This window comes from Macrosteles quadrilineatus, unplaced genomic scaffold, assembly GCF_028750875.1.
Source record: "Macrosteles quadrilineatus isolate MER2022 unplaced genomic scaffold, UCM_ALF_1.0 Scaffold_5__1_contigs__length_97177068, whole genome shotgun sequence".
Taxonomy (NCBI): domain Eukaryota; kingdom Metazoa; phylum Arthropoda; class Insecta; order Hemiptera; family Cicadellidae; genus Macrosteles; species Macrosteles quadrilineatus.
The window spans coordinates 76749435-76767201 of NW_026542598.1; the positions used below are offsets into that span (position 1 = coordinate 76749435).

Here is a 17767-nt window from a genome sequence, read left to right on the forward strand (position 1 = left end):
AGATTGTAAAATAAATTCTTATTAAAAATAATAAACATAAATTACGTTTTTGGCCCGAATCCAATACTAATCATTGCATTAACATAAAAATATCCCCGCCGCAGCAAACCTGCCGAATAAGCGAATTTCCATTTGTCTGAATTGATTTTCAGTTAAATATATTTTAATAACATTAGGTTTAACGAGTACCTAGGTTTGCTGCTACAAAGAAACTAATAAAGTGTGTTTTTGAGTAAAATATTGATAGCTTAGTAGAAAATAAATAAATTTGCCAAGTTTGATCAAAATATATTCATAAACAAGCAAACTACAACATTTGACAATATTCTCCATAAGAATAACATGGGAATTTTAAATTTACAATTTTTTTAATTTTCTCCGTTACTAATAATCGAACAAAAATACTTTCATCCTACTAAATTATTTGTTTTTTTAAGCTCTTTAAAAAGGTCTAAAGAGAAATTGGGAAATTTTGTGTTTTGAGGGTCAAAAGTGAGAAAAACCAATTTTTACCCCATAAAACCCCCCGTAAAGCCCCGTTCCCATGGTCCGATCATGCTGGTTCGCGAACTCATTCAAGTTTATCCCGCTTTACACCTTTAAACCAAATTTCATCAAAATCGGACAAAAATTACTCAAGTTATCGCGTTCACGGACGTATATATATATATATATATGTCTATATATATATATATATATATATACATATATAAAAATTTGAACGAATAGTGTTTTTGGCCTCTGGGGACATCAAAATGAAAAAGTAAATCGGTCCCGGGTCTAGGTCTTACCGTGCCACCTACGGTAATAGCTACTTCCCTATAGGGAAATTCGCTAAAATGGTCTAGACAGTTCCATCTAATCAATAATGTTAAACTATGTTAATTTTCGGGCCAAAAACGTAATTATTTGATTATGTTTATGATCCATACCGGTTCTGTTCAAGTATTCGTGCTGATTAGTGATTTTTGTCCATATTGTCTCTAGTAACTCAGAGAAAACCAAATTACATAAATTTTCCAACTGCCAAAAAAAAAACCTTTAAAACCTCATTTAAAAATTGATAACAATTACTTGGTTCAGGTCTATGCTGCACAACTTGTCTAAACTCTGCTCGTTGAATGTTTTACTGAAGGTTTACTATGCTCACATAAACTCACATATTGCATTCGGCATTGAATTATATGGTGCAACAACAATTCAAAATTTAGATAGTATATTAATTTTACAAAAGAGAGCCATACGATACGTATCATGTTAAACTTAGGAGAAAACCAATCGGCAAAACATTATTTTGCTAAATTAAATATCTTTACAGTGTATGGATTATATATTTATAAAACTATAATTAACCTAAAAAGTGAAATGAATACACATACACACTTCCGAAATTGGGAATGACACATAATTATAATACTCGGCATCGGAACTACCCAGCCATCCAGAGGCATAATTTAGAGTTTTATAATAAAAAACCCACCGCTGCAGGTACTAGGTTTTTTTATTCTCTGCCTAAAGATATAATGGAAATTAATAATATTAAGACATTTAAAAAGAAATTGAAAATATTTATAATAAGCAAATGTTACTACTCATTTAGTGAGCATTTTGATAATATTTTATAGAATTAATTGTATTTATTGACGCCATTCTGCATTTATATTTGTAAAATGTAAATCTTGAATAAAGTGTTTCTGAATCTGAGTATCGACTCAGCCTGAGCCTACAACGATTAGAATGAATTATTTCTTAAGAATTAGAGGTTATTTCTATCTAAAGCTTCCAATAATGTTTAACTAGCAACCTAACTTGGATTTTTGCCATTTTAAAAATCAAAACTATTTAGTTTCAGCCTACTTCTGTAGTCTGCACTTTTTGGTTACCGCGAAAGAGCTAACACAAATCCGCAGTGTACCGTTTCCCTTGCTCTCGTTAGGTTTATCGAGGGAAAATTAAACAATTTGTATGTGAATTATTCAGAATTGTTTGTTTATAGCTCAACACTTCTATAATAACTTATGTTTCGCTTGAGAGTTGAGACTATCTAGATATATATTCAGCCAAGTTCTTTATCAAGTTATATCTAATTAATTAGGCCTAAACTATTTTTTTCTTTATCTTAGCAGCAAACCTCAAATAAACCAATATCATATACAAACTGGGTGTAAAATTATTGTAATTGAAACCGCTACTTTCCTTACCCTTAGCAATTTGTGAGTGCCCCTGAGCCCCTGGTAAATCGTTAAAACTAAATTTTCTTAGGCTAAATAACGGTTTCAATTCTGAATTGAGAATTTGATAAACTTTTTTAGCGGGAAGATTGTAAAACTGGTTTCACCATTGCAAAACCTTGTTGGAACTTTCAAACGTTAAATTAATGTACCTATCCATTTTTCACTCACCTTCACCTTAAAATACTATACTTGAAATACTTGTCTTCTACATCGTTGACCGACATGTCGGATAGATTGCGTCATGTTACTACTATTTACATATAAACCCTATAAAAACCATTAAAAAATACTCTCCAGTGTGTCTATTGTAAGAGCTAATAGGTAACTATGTGATATGAAATTATATAGCTCTGCCAATATAAATCGTGTCAATTAGAGTGGCGAGCAGGATGCACGTGAGCACATGAACCCTTCTTATCTGTGTGTCACCCCAACAAATAATTTCCATTGGATTAATTTAATACCACTAGTGTCTAGAGGTGTGACTTTTTGTGTTGTCAGGAGCCTTACATCTTTACGAATATCAACCCTTTTAGAATTTCATTCTGTAACTAGTCATCCGAAAATGATGTGTGATGATAAAAACTGTTAAACTCTGCTGTCTGCTACATTTTATTTACGAATAAGTTAAACCACATTTAAATAGTTGTTGAAATTCTTTAAAAAATAAGTAACTTTGCACACATAAAGTGTGGTTTAAAAAGTGATAAATTCACTTTAGTACTTACTTCTGATGATTTGAACTTGTTCAAGAATAGGTTTAGTCTCAAGGAGTCTGAAAAGGCGAAGTCAACTATTTACCATTCTGAGACTGAAGAATGTACCCTGTCTAGTATACTAAAGTAGGCATATTAGTAACTGAGTCACATAAAAGCATCCTTGTGATACTGCAGCAAAAATAGCTGTTTTAATAAATGCGTTGCAGGTCTTGCCTTTTTAGTCCCTAGGTAAAAAACGTCAGCAATCGCATGTCCCAAAATTATCTATTGATACCATCGGTTGTACCTTATTGCTGCATTCCTTACCAATATTTTGATATATCGGTAGTATGCTTCAAATACACTAACACAATTAATTGTAATAGACAAAATGACTTTTTAAGCCCTAGTGATGAAATACTCTTGATGATTTATGTACTTTTTAGGTGCAGCTTGTATCGTTTAACAATGGAATGCCACTGTTTAAAAATCAGCTGTTTTTACAAGGGTAGTAATTAATTATCAAATTGTTAACAGTGAGACATAGTTTAATACATACTGAACCAGCCAGTACAATAAATAGACAACAAGTAATATACCATAACAACATAATAGATCCCAAAACATAACATAATACATAAGAGATAACTTTTAACATACAATGTATCGTCAATCCTTTTTCAATTTCCATATTTAGCAGTCCAAAGTTTAAAATTATAACCTAAAAATTGTGAGATTTTACTTAAGGTGGATAAACCACTTCAACAAGCTCAAACCTACAATATTAAGTAACTAATTATTTATAATTCAAATTGCGATAAGATTTCCTAATTATAATGATAAGGATGGCTTTAGTCTATCACTAGATTTTCCAAGATTTTAACTATTTGCTATTTTAGATAATGTTCTAAAATATTACGCCTACAAGGCATTAAGTGCAGATTTTATAACTAAAAATGTAGCAGAATATTTTCATGCAACTCAAGACTGTGGAATAAATAAATCCAAAAGAGGTCTGACTTTTTTTATAAATTTAAAGGACAGAGGCATGCCTTATGAGGTCAAGCCAAAAGATATTTTCTCTTGAATATGAAATTTTACGTGATGCAGATACATATTGAGATGTGTGGTTTGGTCATAAAATCATAAGTGAAGGAAAAAGATATGTTTAAGAAAGATATATCAAAATATTCAAAATAATTGATACAAAATACATCTTTTACAAAGAATTCCACAATGGAATAAATTATAGAAAAAAGATCAAAATAAGTTTCACAATGAATAATTTCTATACAAAATTGACTAGAGATAGGTAATAGAAGATTGAAAAATTTGCCCGACGAATTCCTTTGGAAATGTTGACTAGATACGACAGATAGTTGTGAAAATACCCCCGCTGCAGCAAACCTGCAGACTTAGCGAATTTCCATCTGCCTGATTAGATTTAAACTAAATTGTCTCCTTAAAAATATCACATTTATTCCCTATTTAAACAGAATTAGTTTAATGAGTACTTAGGTTTGCTGCAACAGGTAGGGTAAAAAAGTTATATTTTCTCTTGAATATGAAATTTTACGTGATGCAGATACATATTGAGATGTGTGGTTTGGTCATAAAATCCCAAGTGAAGGGAAAAGATATGTTTAAGTAAGATATATCAAAATATTCAAAATAATTGATGCAAAGTATATCTTTTACAAAGAATTCCACAATGGAATAAAATAAATTATAGAAAAAAGATCAAAATAAGTTTCACAATGAATAATTTCTATACAAAATTGACTAGAGATAGGTAATAGAAGATTGAAAAATTTTCACAAAAAATTCCTTTGGAAATGTTGACTAGATACGACAGATAGTTGTGAAAAAAATAAATTAAGTATTAGACTGACACTCATGGTGCCAAAATTCAATTCATATGTAAGCAAATAAATAAAGTACCCTCAAAATTTTCTTAATATTAAATCATTTTATATTGTAATGGTAATTTTTCTTCATTTTATGAAGTACATAGAAAATATTTCAGTCTCTTAGCAAATTGTCCAATAGGGAAATAGTTATTTTCATTTAGTATATTTTGTGCAACATACTACAGTCAAATAATGGAAGAAGAGAATAAAAAACATTTACAATATAATTTCCAGAGGCATGATAAATAAACTAATAAAGTAATAAACCACATGGGTAATGTAATTCTACCCTTAAAAATTGGTATAATTGTCAACTTTGAGTCTAACATCGGTAAACCCGAATCTCTGAACTAAATTTCACTATCAGGTTGTAGTACATACTAGGCATAGTTTTAGGTTGTTTCAGTATTTTTTTAAAGTTTTAAGTAGTAAGTTTTTTTAAATGATATTTTGGTTCCAAGGATATTGACCTCTTGAGTTCAGAGGGTTCATTTCAATTCACCGCATTTGATCTTACATCAATATCCACATTACCTGTAATATTTACAACGTATAAAAATTAAAATTTGTTCAATTATATTACTTTTAAAAGTAATGAAAAAATAGTTTTGTTCAAGGAAAGGGCTTAAAGCCAGGGTTTTGAATGGTTGTGTGGTCTATTTGTACTTCTTCTATGATAAAAACAGTTTTTCTTTACGCTTTGTAAGAAATGGATTAGTTAGAAGATGGTGTAAATTTAATGATAAAACTGTACTCTGTCCAACTCATTACTAACACTTTGTGCGATTTGTGTTTGTGTTGTACAGGTCAGATAAAATAAAAATGTCTTTATATACTGGTTTTTTTGTTTCTTTGGTCATATGGTTTAAAATCTTACCATCTTACAGTATCACAGTATTTCACATAGTAAATTGTAAAATGGTTCATGTAGATATTGTTTTTCAACATAAAATTTGACAAAATTTGATCAAATTCTCAAAATATAATGCTAGAGAACAATATTTAAAAACTCATAAGCAGGAATATTTTATATCATAAATATGCTTAAACAAATAACGTCAACATGAAAGCCATTGTGGCTACATTTACCGACTTATAGGCACTGACTCGATATAAATGCAAGCTCTTTATAAGCACCTCAGGCGAAGCTATGGCCAAGGACAACCAAGATCTAAAGTCTATGAAATAATTTAAAATAATCTAAATGAGCCAAAATTTGAGCTACTTCAGCGGGAAAGATGAATGCTGAGACAGCTGATTTATCTGGCGGACAGATTAGCGTAGACGGGGTTGAGCTGTTGAGTGCATCGGATGAACGTAGCTCGGCGGGGCAACTCCTTCAGCTTGGCGGCCCCAGTGTAGGTACAAGCGGACCTTAGACCTCCCAGGATATCTAGCACAGTAACCTCTACATCACCTCTGTAAGGCACCTCCACAGTCTTGCCCTCCGAGGACCTGCAAAAAAAACCAGATCAACAATCTAATACTTTCTCCCATTAGCTTGTCAACAACTCTTATGATCGATGGGAGTTACTACGGTATTTATGGGTAAATCACAAAAGTTGAAATAACTTTTGAATTGTACTCTTTATCAGGAGTTAAAGAGTTACAAGGGTCATAAAATCTAAATTTTAACAAGATCAGTCAATCAATTTTTTTGAGTATCTGATTGCTTTGTTTCATGGGTTTTGTGAGAAAATCAATTAAGTTGCAGTAACTTTTGGACAGTAATATTAACAGCAATGGGGTCATACCGATTTGTCAGGAATCCAAAGGGCTATACAATACTAAATTTAGCCGTTTTTGTAAAAACTCTGTAAAAAATTAGAATATTTCATCGTCACTAATAGCAGTTTTGACACCGAAGCTTTGACCTGAACGGTGATTCAACTCAACCTGAAGTCTTCTCTCTCTCTCTCTCTCGCTAATTCAAACCACTCTTAGATGTAAATACTGTCAGTGACCATAAAGTATCAAGATGTATGTCAGTGTACCTGTACTCTGCGACTCCGCCAGCGTGTTTCTTCATGGCTGTATCGGAGCTCATGCCGTAGAACAGCTTGACCTTAGTGCCGTCAGGTTTGTGTTTAATCTCTCCTCCACTCTGGTCGTGTCCGGCCAACATCCCTCCCAACATCACAAAGTCGGCACCTGCGCCGAACGCCTTGGCTACATCTCCCGGACAAGTACAACCTCCGTCCTACATAGACAAGATCAATTAACACAAGGGGAGGGGAGAATATCTATCCCTAAGTTTAGTAGTTAAAAAAATAGTAACAAACAGTATGACACATACTTTCTCACAATCACTTATAAGTGATTAGAGTGATAATGGAACAATGATTTTTTGTCTGTATAATCACAAGATATGTAATAGCTTTTGAACTGTAATTTTCAAGTTTTGGGTGATATACCATTTGGTTAAGAGTTAAAAGGACTACTAATAACTAAATAATTTTATTGGAACATACTAAATTCCAATCAAATTTTTTAAATCTGTTTTTGTGAAAAACCATTTTAGCGAATTTCCCATATAGGGCTATTACAATTTTTATAAGCTATTACCGTAGGTCTCATGGTAAGACCTGGACTCGGGACCGATTTACTTTTTCTTTTGGATGTCCCCAGAGGCCAAAAACACATATGGGGGGATTTATGGGTAAAAGTTGGTTTTTCTAATTTCTGACCCTTAAACATAAAATATTCCAATTTCTCTAAACCATTTTGAAGAGCTTGAAAAAACAAATAATTTAGTAAAGTGAAGTGTTTTGGTACCAATTAATTGGTTACAAAGAAAATTCTAAAAAATTTAAATCTAATTTCCCATGTTATTTTTATGTAGAATAATAAACTTTGGTAGTTTGCTTGTTTATTGATGTATTTTGATCAAACTTGGCACATTTATTTATTTTATACTTGGCTATTAATATTTTACAAAAAAAACACACATTTTATTACCCTCCCTGTAGCAGCAAACCTAGATACTCATTAAACCTAATGTTATTTAAAATCGATTTAATTGAAAATCAAATCAGGCAAATGGAAATCCGCTTAGTCTGCAGGTTTGCTGTGACAGGGATATTCCCGTTATTTTAATATTTTATGGTTTTTTAAATTTTCAAAAAATAAACAAAACTGGTGAAACTATGGGTTAGTTAGTAGGCCTACCCTACAAACCAAATTTGGTCAAATCAGACCACATATGTAGTCTGTGGCTGTGTACACATAGACACATGCAGAACATCACTTATATACAACAGACAAGACGATGTATCAACATATATTAATAAACACTAAAATTTAGACATTCTTAAATCCATTATTTTTCCATAATAATATGTAATTTTTCATTATGAAAACAATACAAAGTGTCTTAGCAGGACACTGAGCTAGAATTAATTTCCTAACTGATGCCTGGCGCAGCTAGATATAATTTGCTTGGCTTGCATAGCTCCTATAGAACAAATTGCATCAATACCTGTTTGGAAATATTTCTAGGTTAGCGCTGATTAAGCATCTCATTACTGAAAACCAACTGTGTATGTATCATCAAAATATGTTGTAATGCCATTACAGTAATAAAGTTTATTTGTCACAATTTTTCTTTTAAACATCATTTTAATGTTGTGATGAAGAATAAAAATGTAATGTAAACTTTTTTGGTTTCAATTTAATTTTCAAGCACACATAATCATGTTAAACAAGAAAGTGGGTTTTAAGTAAATGTAAACCCATTTTTTCTAAAATCAAAGATTTCTAAGATAAGGCTTGAATTGACTACGAATACAAATAAAATAAAATATACCAATGGTAAATAGCTTGACTAATTAAAATAAATTACAAGTATGAACTAACTTAAAGCAGGGGTGCCCACAAGGGGGGGCCGTGACGCAGACTGCGTCATTGAAATTCTTGGGGGGGGTTGCAAAATATTCAAATGGGGGGGGCTAATGCCAGTTAATTGCAACAGTGCTCAACGTGACGACAATCAAAAATATATTACAAAGTCGCCAGATAGAAAGTCGATTAATTAATGACAATAGTTATATTATTGAATTCAATTAGTTAAAATAGGATTTTAGGATAGTTTGATTCGTGTAGGAAGTTATTATTCAAGATTAGCAAGACGTGAGATCTAAGAGGGAGGGCACGGATTGGCTCAACTGCTGTGAAAGATAAAAGATAAAGCGTGGTAGAGACACGTCCAGCTACACCACGACTTAGCACAGAACACTTTGTTGACATAAACTCGTTAAAATACAATCAAGTAGTATAGGCTACAATACTTGACACTATTGTGTAGATACTCGATTACCTGAGTTACCTGTGGGAGGGGGGGGGTAATAAAAAATACGGTTAATCCAATATAGTATAAAACAGATGACAAACACATTAAAACGCTGTAAAAAGCCATTAACGTCACGATTTGCATTTTTATAAACGAAATTCAATATTGCACAATCATTATTATTGTGCAATAACATTATTATTGTACATTTCTAATTTATCTTAGTTCAGTTGTACAAACGGCAACGTTTAAAATTATAGCTAACTCAAACTCAACTAATAACTAGCCAAACACTGCATTTCTATAAATAACGTATTAAAGGAACCTTTAGAAAGTGTTAGTATAAGCTATTGTTCATGATAGACAGATAGGCTACCGGTAGGTGCTGTATCACAGCATAGGAATTGATAGATAAGTAATAAAAAAGTGTACAATTATATTTAGAGATAATAAAAACACTCTTAAAAAAGAATGTAACGAGAACAATCTTGTTATTAATTTTCTTTGTTCTTGTGTTCTTTATTAGGTTTCTCTTCAATTCATATACAAATTCAACAAGTCGAAATATTTAGGCCTACTTATTGTCCAATCACAGCCTTACTAAAGTTACCACGGTTACTAATCACTCAATCACAGTATTACTAATCATTATATCGTCATCATTCACCAGCTGTTGTATCTTAAATCTGTTGTAACATAGCGCACAGCAGACAGAAGAGTGTAAAACGGAGCAGACGATTGTTGGCGCAAGCGATGTTTCCATTTCATTTTCATCAAAGGAGCTGTGATGTTTCCAAAACGATTATGTGGGAGGGATAGGGGATTCGTTATATCAAGAGAAAGACGCTGTCTATTCGTTAAGCAGAGGTTACGAACGCTATATATCTATTCTGGCAATAAAAAAAACCTAAAATTGAGGTGACATATAAAACTCTTAACTTTATTTATATAGAAAGATAAGTTTTCCAGTCCTGTACAACACTGATTCATGGTCTTTTCCCGGTAATCAAAATTCAAGTACAACTTGATACACACATAATCTCCGGTTCCTGACCTGGATGATAGCTATAGTTATTTAATTTACAGTTACATATTAGCACCCGTGATCAAACCCGTTATTTAAGCTAAAGCCACACGGTTATTAATCTCACTTGGTTTTGGATTTGCTTACAAACGTGATCGGAAATGGTTACAAACGTGATCGGAAATGGTTAGGGCCTACACAGTATTCGTAAACAACATTTATTGTAAACAACATCAGTGACAGCTAGAAAAAGGAATCTTTATCAAAACAGCTGTTTCTAAATCCATATATGACCTGTTCTCTTAACAGATTGTTAGTATTTCATAAATGACGTATGTAAACACAGAGGAAAAAACTAGAAAAATCACACAAAATTGGGTTTTTGATCGTCCGTTATTTTATTTCCAAAATGGTGAGGCCATATTTTAATGGCTAAAGGACACTCTCGCCAATCCTGTGAATACAATTGAACCATTAGAATCATAATCGGTACTATAGTTTCCTTTAGAGTAGGCTGCGTAAAATGCCTTCTGGGCCGTGACAGACGGACATAAATTGAGATAAGACATGTTTCAACTTCTTCAATGTATAAAACGTAAAAATAACCCAAAATATGTATGATTCTGAGCAATGTACTGACAAAATTATAACTTTATTTATATAGATTAACTGGGTTTGAATTTTCAATATCTAAAAAAATGTTTAAAACTTCTTTTAGTTTTACAAATAGTGCTGGGCGGGGGAATAATGTTCCTCATTTGTTGTGTACCTCATTTATGGTGGGGGGGAGGGGTTGTTGCTCAATTGGGGGGGGGGGGGTGCGTCATGAGTCTAGGGGGGGATGGGCACCCCTGCTTAAAGTGCTTTGCTAGCAGAGATGTTATTTGAAAAATAAAAATAATCTACTCTCAATAAATATATATTTGTGATTTCATATATAGGAGGAGGATTTTTTAACCTAAACTTTGAAAAGATTCATAGGGATTTTACTTTTTGCTGCTTAATATACAGTAGAATTTTCTCAGAAACTACTCCAAGAAGCAGACCACACAAGTATATCCAAGCCACTGGCATATTGTGTTTCATTTTCAAAATTATACAATTATTAGATTGTTTAAGTGTTGTACTGTAAATATTGTATTTGCCTGACTGTAAATCTCTTGCTTTCCTGGTCGTTAAAAATAGAGGATAGTTTGAAAACTCTTATCACCACAACTATCAAATGTTCCATGACTGTAACAAATTACATTTTCCTTGGTAGCTATTTTAAGTATTACAATAACGTGTTGTATGTATTACAATATTCAATGCATTACAATACCTACCAGCCTTGGATCGTCAAGCAAGGTTTAAAATATTACAAACAAAATTATAGCGAGCTAAAAGAAAATCAAATTCTAAAAAATCATTAAGAAAGTTTTAACATGAAAACTTTGTCAACGCAAATCATCTTTGAACTAAAGCATAAAAATTAGTTGATATAAAATAAATATTTTGTTATTTCTGACAACCATCAACAGTTGTGCGGTGATCTTTAATCTTTAGGAGATAAACTTGGCACAGATTAACAAGTAGGCACTAGGCCAAGTAGACCATCCGGACTAGTCTTTTAATACCTCTATATTCAAGGTGAATATGAGCACTCAATACTGACAGTTCTTTTTAAATCTTGGGTGTAAAAATTGACCACATTCTGAGGATTCATCAATAGCTCTTTAGAATAACGGGGTTTACATTTTTTGAGTGAATATGTAAAATCTTTTAGTTACGTGGATAGTTTTGTATCTATACACCTGAAAATTATGATAAGAAGAATTTTGGATACACTCATATGAGAAAGGAGAATCTAGGCTTTCCAAATGATAAGAAATTTAAATTGAGCCAATAATACGTTTCATTTTAAACATATTTTAGTAATTTTTCAAAATTTATGACACTGTTCTGAGAGCCTTTTTTCAAATGTTTTTACATAACAATTTTTTATGACCGCCTTACATCCTGTTATAACGTTTCTTGCTCTGAAATTAAGTTTCTATGTAATCTTTATGTAATCGTCTTATTTTTTTTCTGAAAAGTATTTCATAGTAATGTACCGTTATTTGAAAAACCATGTTCAAACAAATCTTTTTTTTTCATGACTAATTTATATCCAATCAAAACACTAATATTGGATATTCCATCACACGTTCACTGTGCTATCAGCGCCCATACTCCATGCGTTACAACCGTGACACTACCTGTTCTAAAAACATTTGGTTCGCAAAACGCTCCTAAACTTATTACCTACTTTCTTCTTACATGTCCTACTATGCTAATTTTAACTAAACCAAAGTCAACATACTAATGTATAAAAGCCTAAGTTCACAGAAATAAGAACTTAGCGCCTTCAGGAGCATTGCAAGGACATTTTTTTTTACTTATGTTGTTGTTGAAGTTCCGATATAGGCCTACTAGGAATAAACTAAGCAGTAGGCCAAGGTTAGGATATAAAAGTAGAGCCAGCAAAAAATGTTAAACATTCATTACACCATTTTTCCATACCACTTTGATATCACAAACAATGAGCGCCTTGATAATAAATGTAATTCATAAATTGTTTAGACTAATGTTATTATAGAGGATCATAAGCAGTAGGGCATGGCTGGAATGTCGTAGTAGAGCCAGACGTTCAGTGGGTGTCTAAGGTCAGGGGGTCTATTGATAACCTAGATCTGATGCCAGGTTATCATTGTTAAACATTGATAAACGAATCAACGCTCTGCGTGTTTTTTATATTGTTTTCTATTGTTTCAAATAACCAACTTGTATTTGATCACTGAGTAAAAACAAATATTTGCCAAGTAATTCTGTAACAATTTGACTTTTTTGTCATAGAGGCCCAGCTTGCCGAGAGATTTTATACTCATTTCTAAGTTCACCTAGCAATTGCAGTCTAAAACTGTTATGGAAATAACATGCTTTTTAATAAACATTCAAATTCAATTATTGAACTCCATTACAAGGCAGAGAATTGATTTAATTACTAAACAAAATTAAATAGGATGTTGTTTGTTAAACAATAACTATCAAACTAACTATTCCATCACAACATCGTTGTTTAGTATTTTTAATCAGTCATATGACTGAGCCACTGGCCCACTAGCTTAAGATTGTTTTAGCAAGAGTTAGGTTTATACATGGGCAAACATCAACTCACGGAGATTATATGTCCCTGCAGCCCATGTGCGGCGTCTGCACATTCTAGTACTGCACTCAGTTGTGGGTAGCCTACGCCGGTCTTCATCCGAGTGGTGCAGACGGAGCCGGGGCCGATGCCCACCTTGATGATGTCTGCGCCAGACAGTATCAACTCTTCTACCATCTCACCCGTCACCACGTTGCCAGCCTACAGCAAACAAAGTACTAAACACATACATTCTAGGACAAGTGTGCAAATATTGATAACTATGTTGGATTAAATCTTTAACAGCATTGGTAGTTTCCAAATTAAAACTATAATTCTTTTTTAGAAAATTAAAATTCAAACATGTCATACAAATGTTACTACAAAAAAGGTGCTAATATTGAAAACTACGTTGGGTTCGATCTTGAACAGCATTGGTATTTTCCAAACAATTCCTTTTGAGAAAATTAAAATTCAAAACAGTAGTGAGAGTCTTACCCCATAAGCTTGCAAGTGGAGGGGGCCCGAGGGATTGGTCCAAAAATAATTTCGGGCATTTTGAAATTTTTGTAGTAAAATAAAAGATATCTCCTATCACTTGTAGTAGGTGTTTTGAATTATGAAGTATCCTACTAACATCAGTGCACACAATTTGTAAAAAAAAAGTCTCTTTATATTTTTACCAACCCAAAAAAACCTGAGAGTATAATTTTATGGGGGGTAATTTGTTACACCAGAGAGCAAGTATGTATATGATTTAGAAACCTTCAAGAAGAGTAGGCCTACCTCTCTTTTGTGTGATAGCCTAGATTTGGGAATGTCAGTTTTTGGCATATTTTTATTTACCCATGTTTTAATTTTAATATTGAATTTACAAAACAATAAAATGAATTCCAAGATGTCTGATTCATCGAAACTTTCTTAAATCTTAATTTTTTTACTCAGACGAAGTGGAAACCTTTTTAATCCTATTTAATATTTTGTCATTCATTAAATAAATTGATTGTAAAATAATACGTCTTTCACCTACTAACCTTATCTGCTACGTTTCTACACTGATTGTAAGCTTACCATGATTGTATGTGTAGGAAAGGCTGCTCGCACTCTCCGCAGATATTCTACAAAATGCTGAGAGTAACCGTTGGCTACATCGAGACAAACAAAGCGTATTCCGGGCACTGCCTCCAGAATTTGTGTGAGCCGCTCGTAGTCAGCCTCACTTGTGCCTGATGAAGCAGCTATGTGAGGCAAGACTTCAGGATTCTTTTCCGCAAAATCTTTCCAATCTTCTACTGAGTAATATTTGTGCATAGTCGTAAACAGTCCATGCTAAAAGAGATTTAGGCAGGCATAGATTTGGTTTTGTTAGGCCAAAAGTTGGATCTACCAACACCATGAGACATATTAGACGTCCCTGTCTGCAAGCAGACCAAGACGGTTAAATATAATGTAGCCTAGAATTCGTATATGAATAGTAGGGACAGCTTATTAACTTTGAGTTGACACGATCATTACTGAAATTAGCATATCCTTACTTGTAAATTAAGGTGGGTATGCGATTGCTGATATTGATTAAATCGATATTGAATAAGCCGTTAATATGCGATGGGACTACGCTTTTCACGACTTAAATCTGAGTTTTCCGAGTGGGATTTAAATAATCTATCTTAATCGAATATAGTAAATAATTAAATAAACCGTATTACTAAATAAGTATGATTAAAATTGTTCATTAACATTAACCTTTATAAATACGCAGAGGATACGCGTCCGGTAACCGGACGTGGATTAGGCGTCCGGCAGTTACTGTCATAACCTAACCTAACCAACCAAACTTGCTGATAGTGAAAAAAATCAAATGAAGGTTCAATTCTCTTCATAACATAAAATTATAAATGCCAAAAATTCTAACAAAAGATGTACAGTTAAGAAGAAATTACATTCAAAGCAAAATCTGTGACAAAAAGTTAAAGTCACCGATGGGTTTCGAACCGGGGACCTCTCGCATATCAGTCGAGCACTCTATCCACTACACCACGAACACTGATGGTTGAACAAAGTATCATTGTGGTAATGGCGTTCCGGGACCCCCTACCGGACGCCTAATCCACGTCTGGTTACCGGACGCCTAATCCACGTCTGGTTACCGGACGCGTATCCTCTGTGTTATAAATATTAGCAAGATTTAACTTAGGTGTTAAAAATGTAACTGCATTGAAAACATTGGATTTTTATTTAAAGCCCCGTTCACACGGGGCGAGTTTACAAGCTACACTCCGGCTTTTTTACACGCAGCTAGTAAAATAGCTCAGTGTGAACGACGTACTCGCTCAAAAGCTGCTTGTAAAAAAGCTCTGGAAAAAGTTGACGCTGCCGCTACTTTACACGCCAACTCGCCAGCTTTTGGGCAAGTAGGCGTGTAAAGTAGCACAGTGTGAACACAGTTGATTGTGCTTGTGCGCGTGTTATTCAAAGATGGTGGAGGATTTGGTTCAAGCCAGCTACTGAGCGAGTGGAAAAAGCATCGTGTGAACGACTACAAGCGCACTCGCCGACTCGCCGGCGTCTTTCTACACGCCGGCGAGTTGGCTAGTGGACAAGCTCCGTGTGAACGAATACAAGCACACTCGCCAACTCGCCGGCTTCTTACACGCCGGCGAGTAGCGTGTAAACTCGCCCCGTGTGAACGAGGCTTAAGGGCAGTGACAAAACCACATGTTAAGTTCCTGAACTTAAATTTGTGAATGTCAATGGTACTGTACTTAACTTTAAATGTTTACACTTACCTTTGCCAAAGCTTTAGCCATTTCAAAAGTTCCAACTGTATCCATATTTGATGCAATTAATGGAATTCCCTTGTAAGTCTGTTTTGAGTTTCGGAAGGTAATTTCTCTGTAGAGGTTGACCTGCAAAATCGTATGTGAATTTGTTAACAAACTAACAGAGTAGGCCTAGGTAGGTGGTAGGTGTAAGCTAGGGCAGGATTAAGTTAAAAGAAGTTATTAATACTTACATCAGCTCTACTTTTCAAGGTACTTCTTTTAGGTCTTAGCATCACATCTTTAAAGTCCAACTTAATTTCATTTACAATATTCGGCATTTTGTATAAGTTAATTTACTTGTAAATTATTCCGATCGAACTAGGGTAAGAATCGGTGTCACCGAACACCTGACACACCTCTGACTCTGACACAAGTTTTAGCAGAAAGCAGAAGCAGAGCAGACAGACACCGAGACACCGTAGAGAGAGAATGAAGTCAGTGTTTTTTTTTCAGTGATTTTATCCATAGTGTTTTATGTTAATATTTAATACGGCCATAGATTTAATTTACTCATATCGCCAACTGACACTGAGCTAAAATTATAACCCAACTGAGGCTCATTAGGACTTTTAAGTGGGTTTTAAGGTTTTTAACTTGAGTGGGCTACTGAAAATAACAATATTAACTAACTAACTTTAATCGGTTTGGACCGCTTTCCCTTAAAAGTGTTTGACTTCACTACAAAAATGCCACTGGCGTAGATACGAGAGAAAAAAAACTGTTTCATGTTAAATTTCTTCTGGTAAAAAAAACAAAAAAAAAACTAGATAACTAGATAATATAGCTGATAGCTGATATGGTTGTCCTTCCACCATGGCTTTAATGTGTATACTTTTTCAAGGGTTATATTGATGAATCTTTGATATACAAACTCTTTCCCTGTCGTATTATAGAACAATAAAATTTTCGACTTGATACAAAATAACCAAACAAAAATCCAATTGTTCTATTGATTGTTGATTGATAATAATTGGTATAATACGATGGAATCGGATATCAAAGTTTTTGTAGTTTTCATTGATTGGGGTATATTATTCAGTGATAGGCGTAAATGCGTAAAAAAATAAGAAAAAATGCATTATAACATAAGTTGTATAATTTCAGTATTAAGGTATTACCATAGACTAACCAACGTATGTTTTATCTATGGTATTACCTTCATAGATTATAAATAGTCCACATTTTTGTAAAGTCAATGTTAGAGTTAGACTACTTTCTCATATTAAAAGTCTTTGACAATCAGTGTTTCCATTCGCGGGATTATTATCCCGAAAACGGGAATTTTAGACCTTGAGCGGGATTAAAACGGGATGCGGGATAAAACGGGATTTTCGGCTGTGACGACTATTTTTATTTTTTTTTCTACTCAATTTTAGAGAAAAACTAACTCAAATTGTTTAAATACTGTAGCAAAATATAATAGTGATGTTTAAACAACTTATAAAAATGATACGTAAAGTTTAATACTAGAAATTGTACCAAAAAAATCATGCGGGATAAAACGGGATTTTTCACCGATTTAAAAGCGGGATAAAACGGGCTTTTTCGACCCTGTAAGCGGGATTATTTTTTTGGTCGTGTGGAAACACTGTTGACAATGTCTATCGTTCCCGCCAAACCACAATAGC

The 17767-nt window shown here is 33.4% G+C and overlaps 1 protein-coding gene across 1 annotated transcript; it reads right to left on the minus strand.

Moving 5' to 3' along the window:
* Positions 1-3465: 3465 nt before the first annotated feature.
* Positions 3466-16520, minus strand: LOC128995176 (GMP reductase 2-like). The gene is made up of 6 exons (XM_054420099.1): positions 16331-16520; positions 16104-16223; positions 14389-14646; positions 13351-13539; positions 6837-7042; positions 3466-6297 (listed from the first exon to the last, which is right to left on the minus strand). Exons 1-6 carry the CDS (start codon positions 16415-16417, stop codon positions 6102-6104), a joined length of 1056 nt encoding a protein of 351 aa, XP_054276074.1. The 5' UTR covers positions 16418-16520; the 3' UTR covers positions 3466-6101.
* Positions 16521-17767: the final 1247 nt, after the last annotated feature.

Coding starts and splice junctions, on each gene's coding strand:
- LOC128995176 (XM_054420099.1), bottom strand. CDS start 16,417: ATGCCGAATATTGTAAATGAAATTAAGTTGGACTTTAAAGATGTGATG. Junction 7,043..13,350: donor TGCAGGGACATATAATCTCC/GTGAGTTGATGT, acceptor TTGTCTATGTAG/GACGGAGGTTGTACTTGTCC. Junction 6,298..6,836: donor GGCGGAGTCGCAGAGTACAG/GTACACTGACAT, acceptor TTTTTTTTGCAG/GTCCTCGGAGGGCAAGACTG.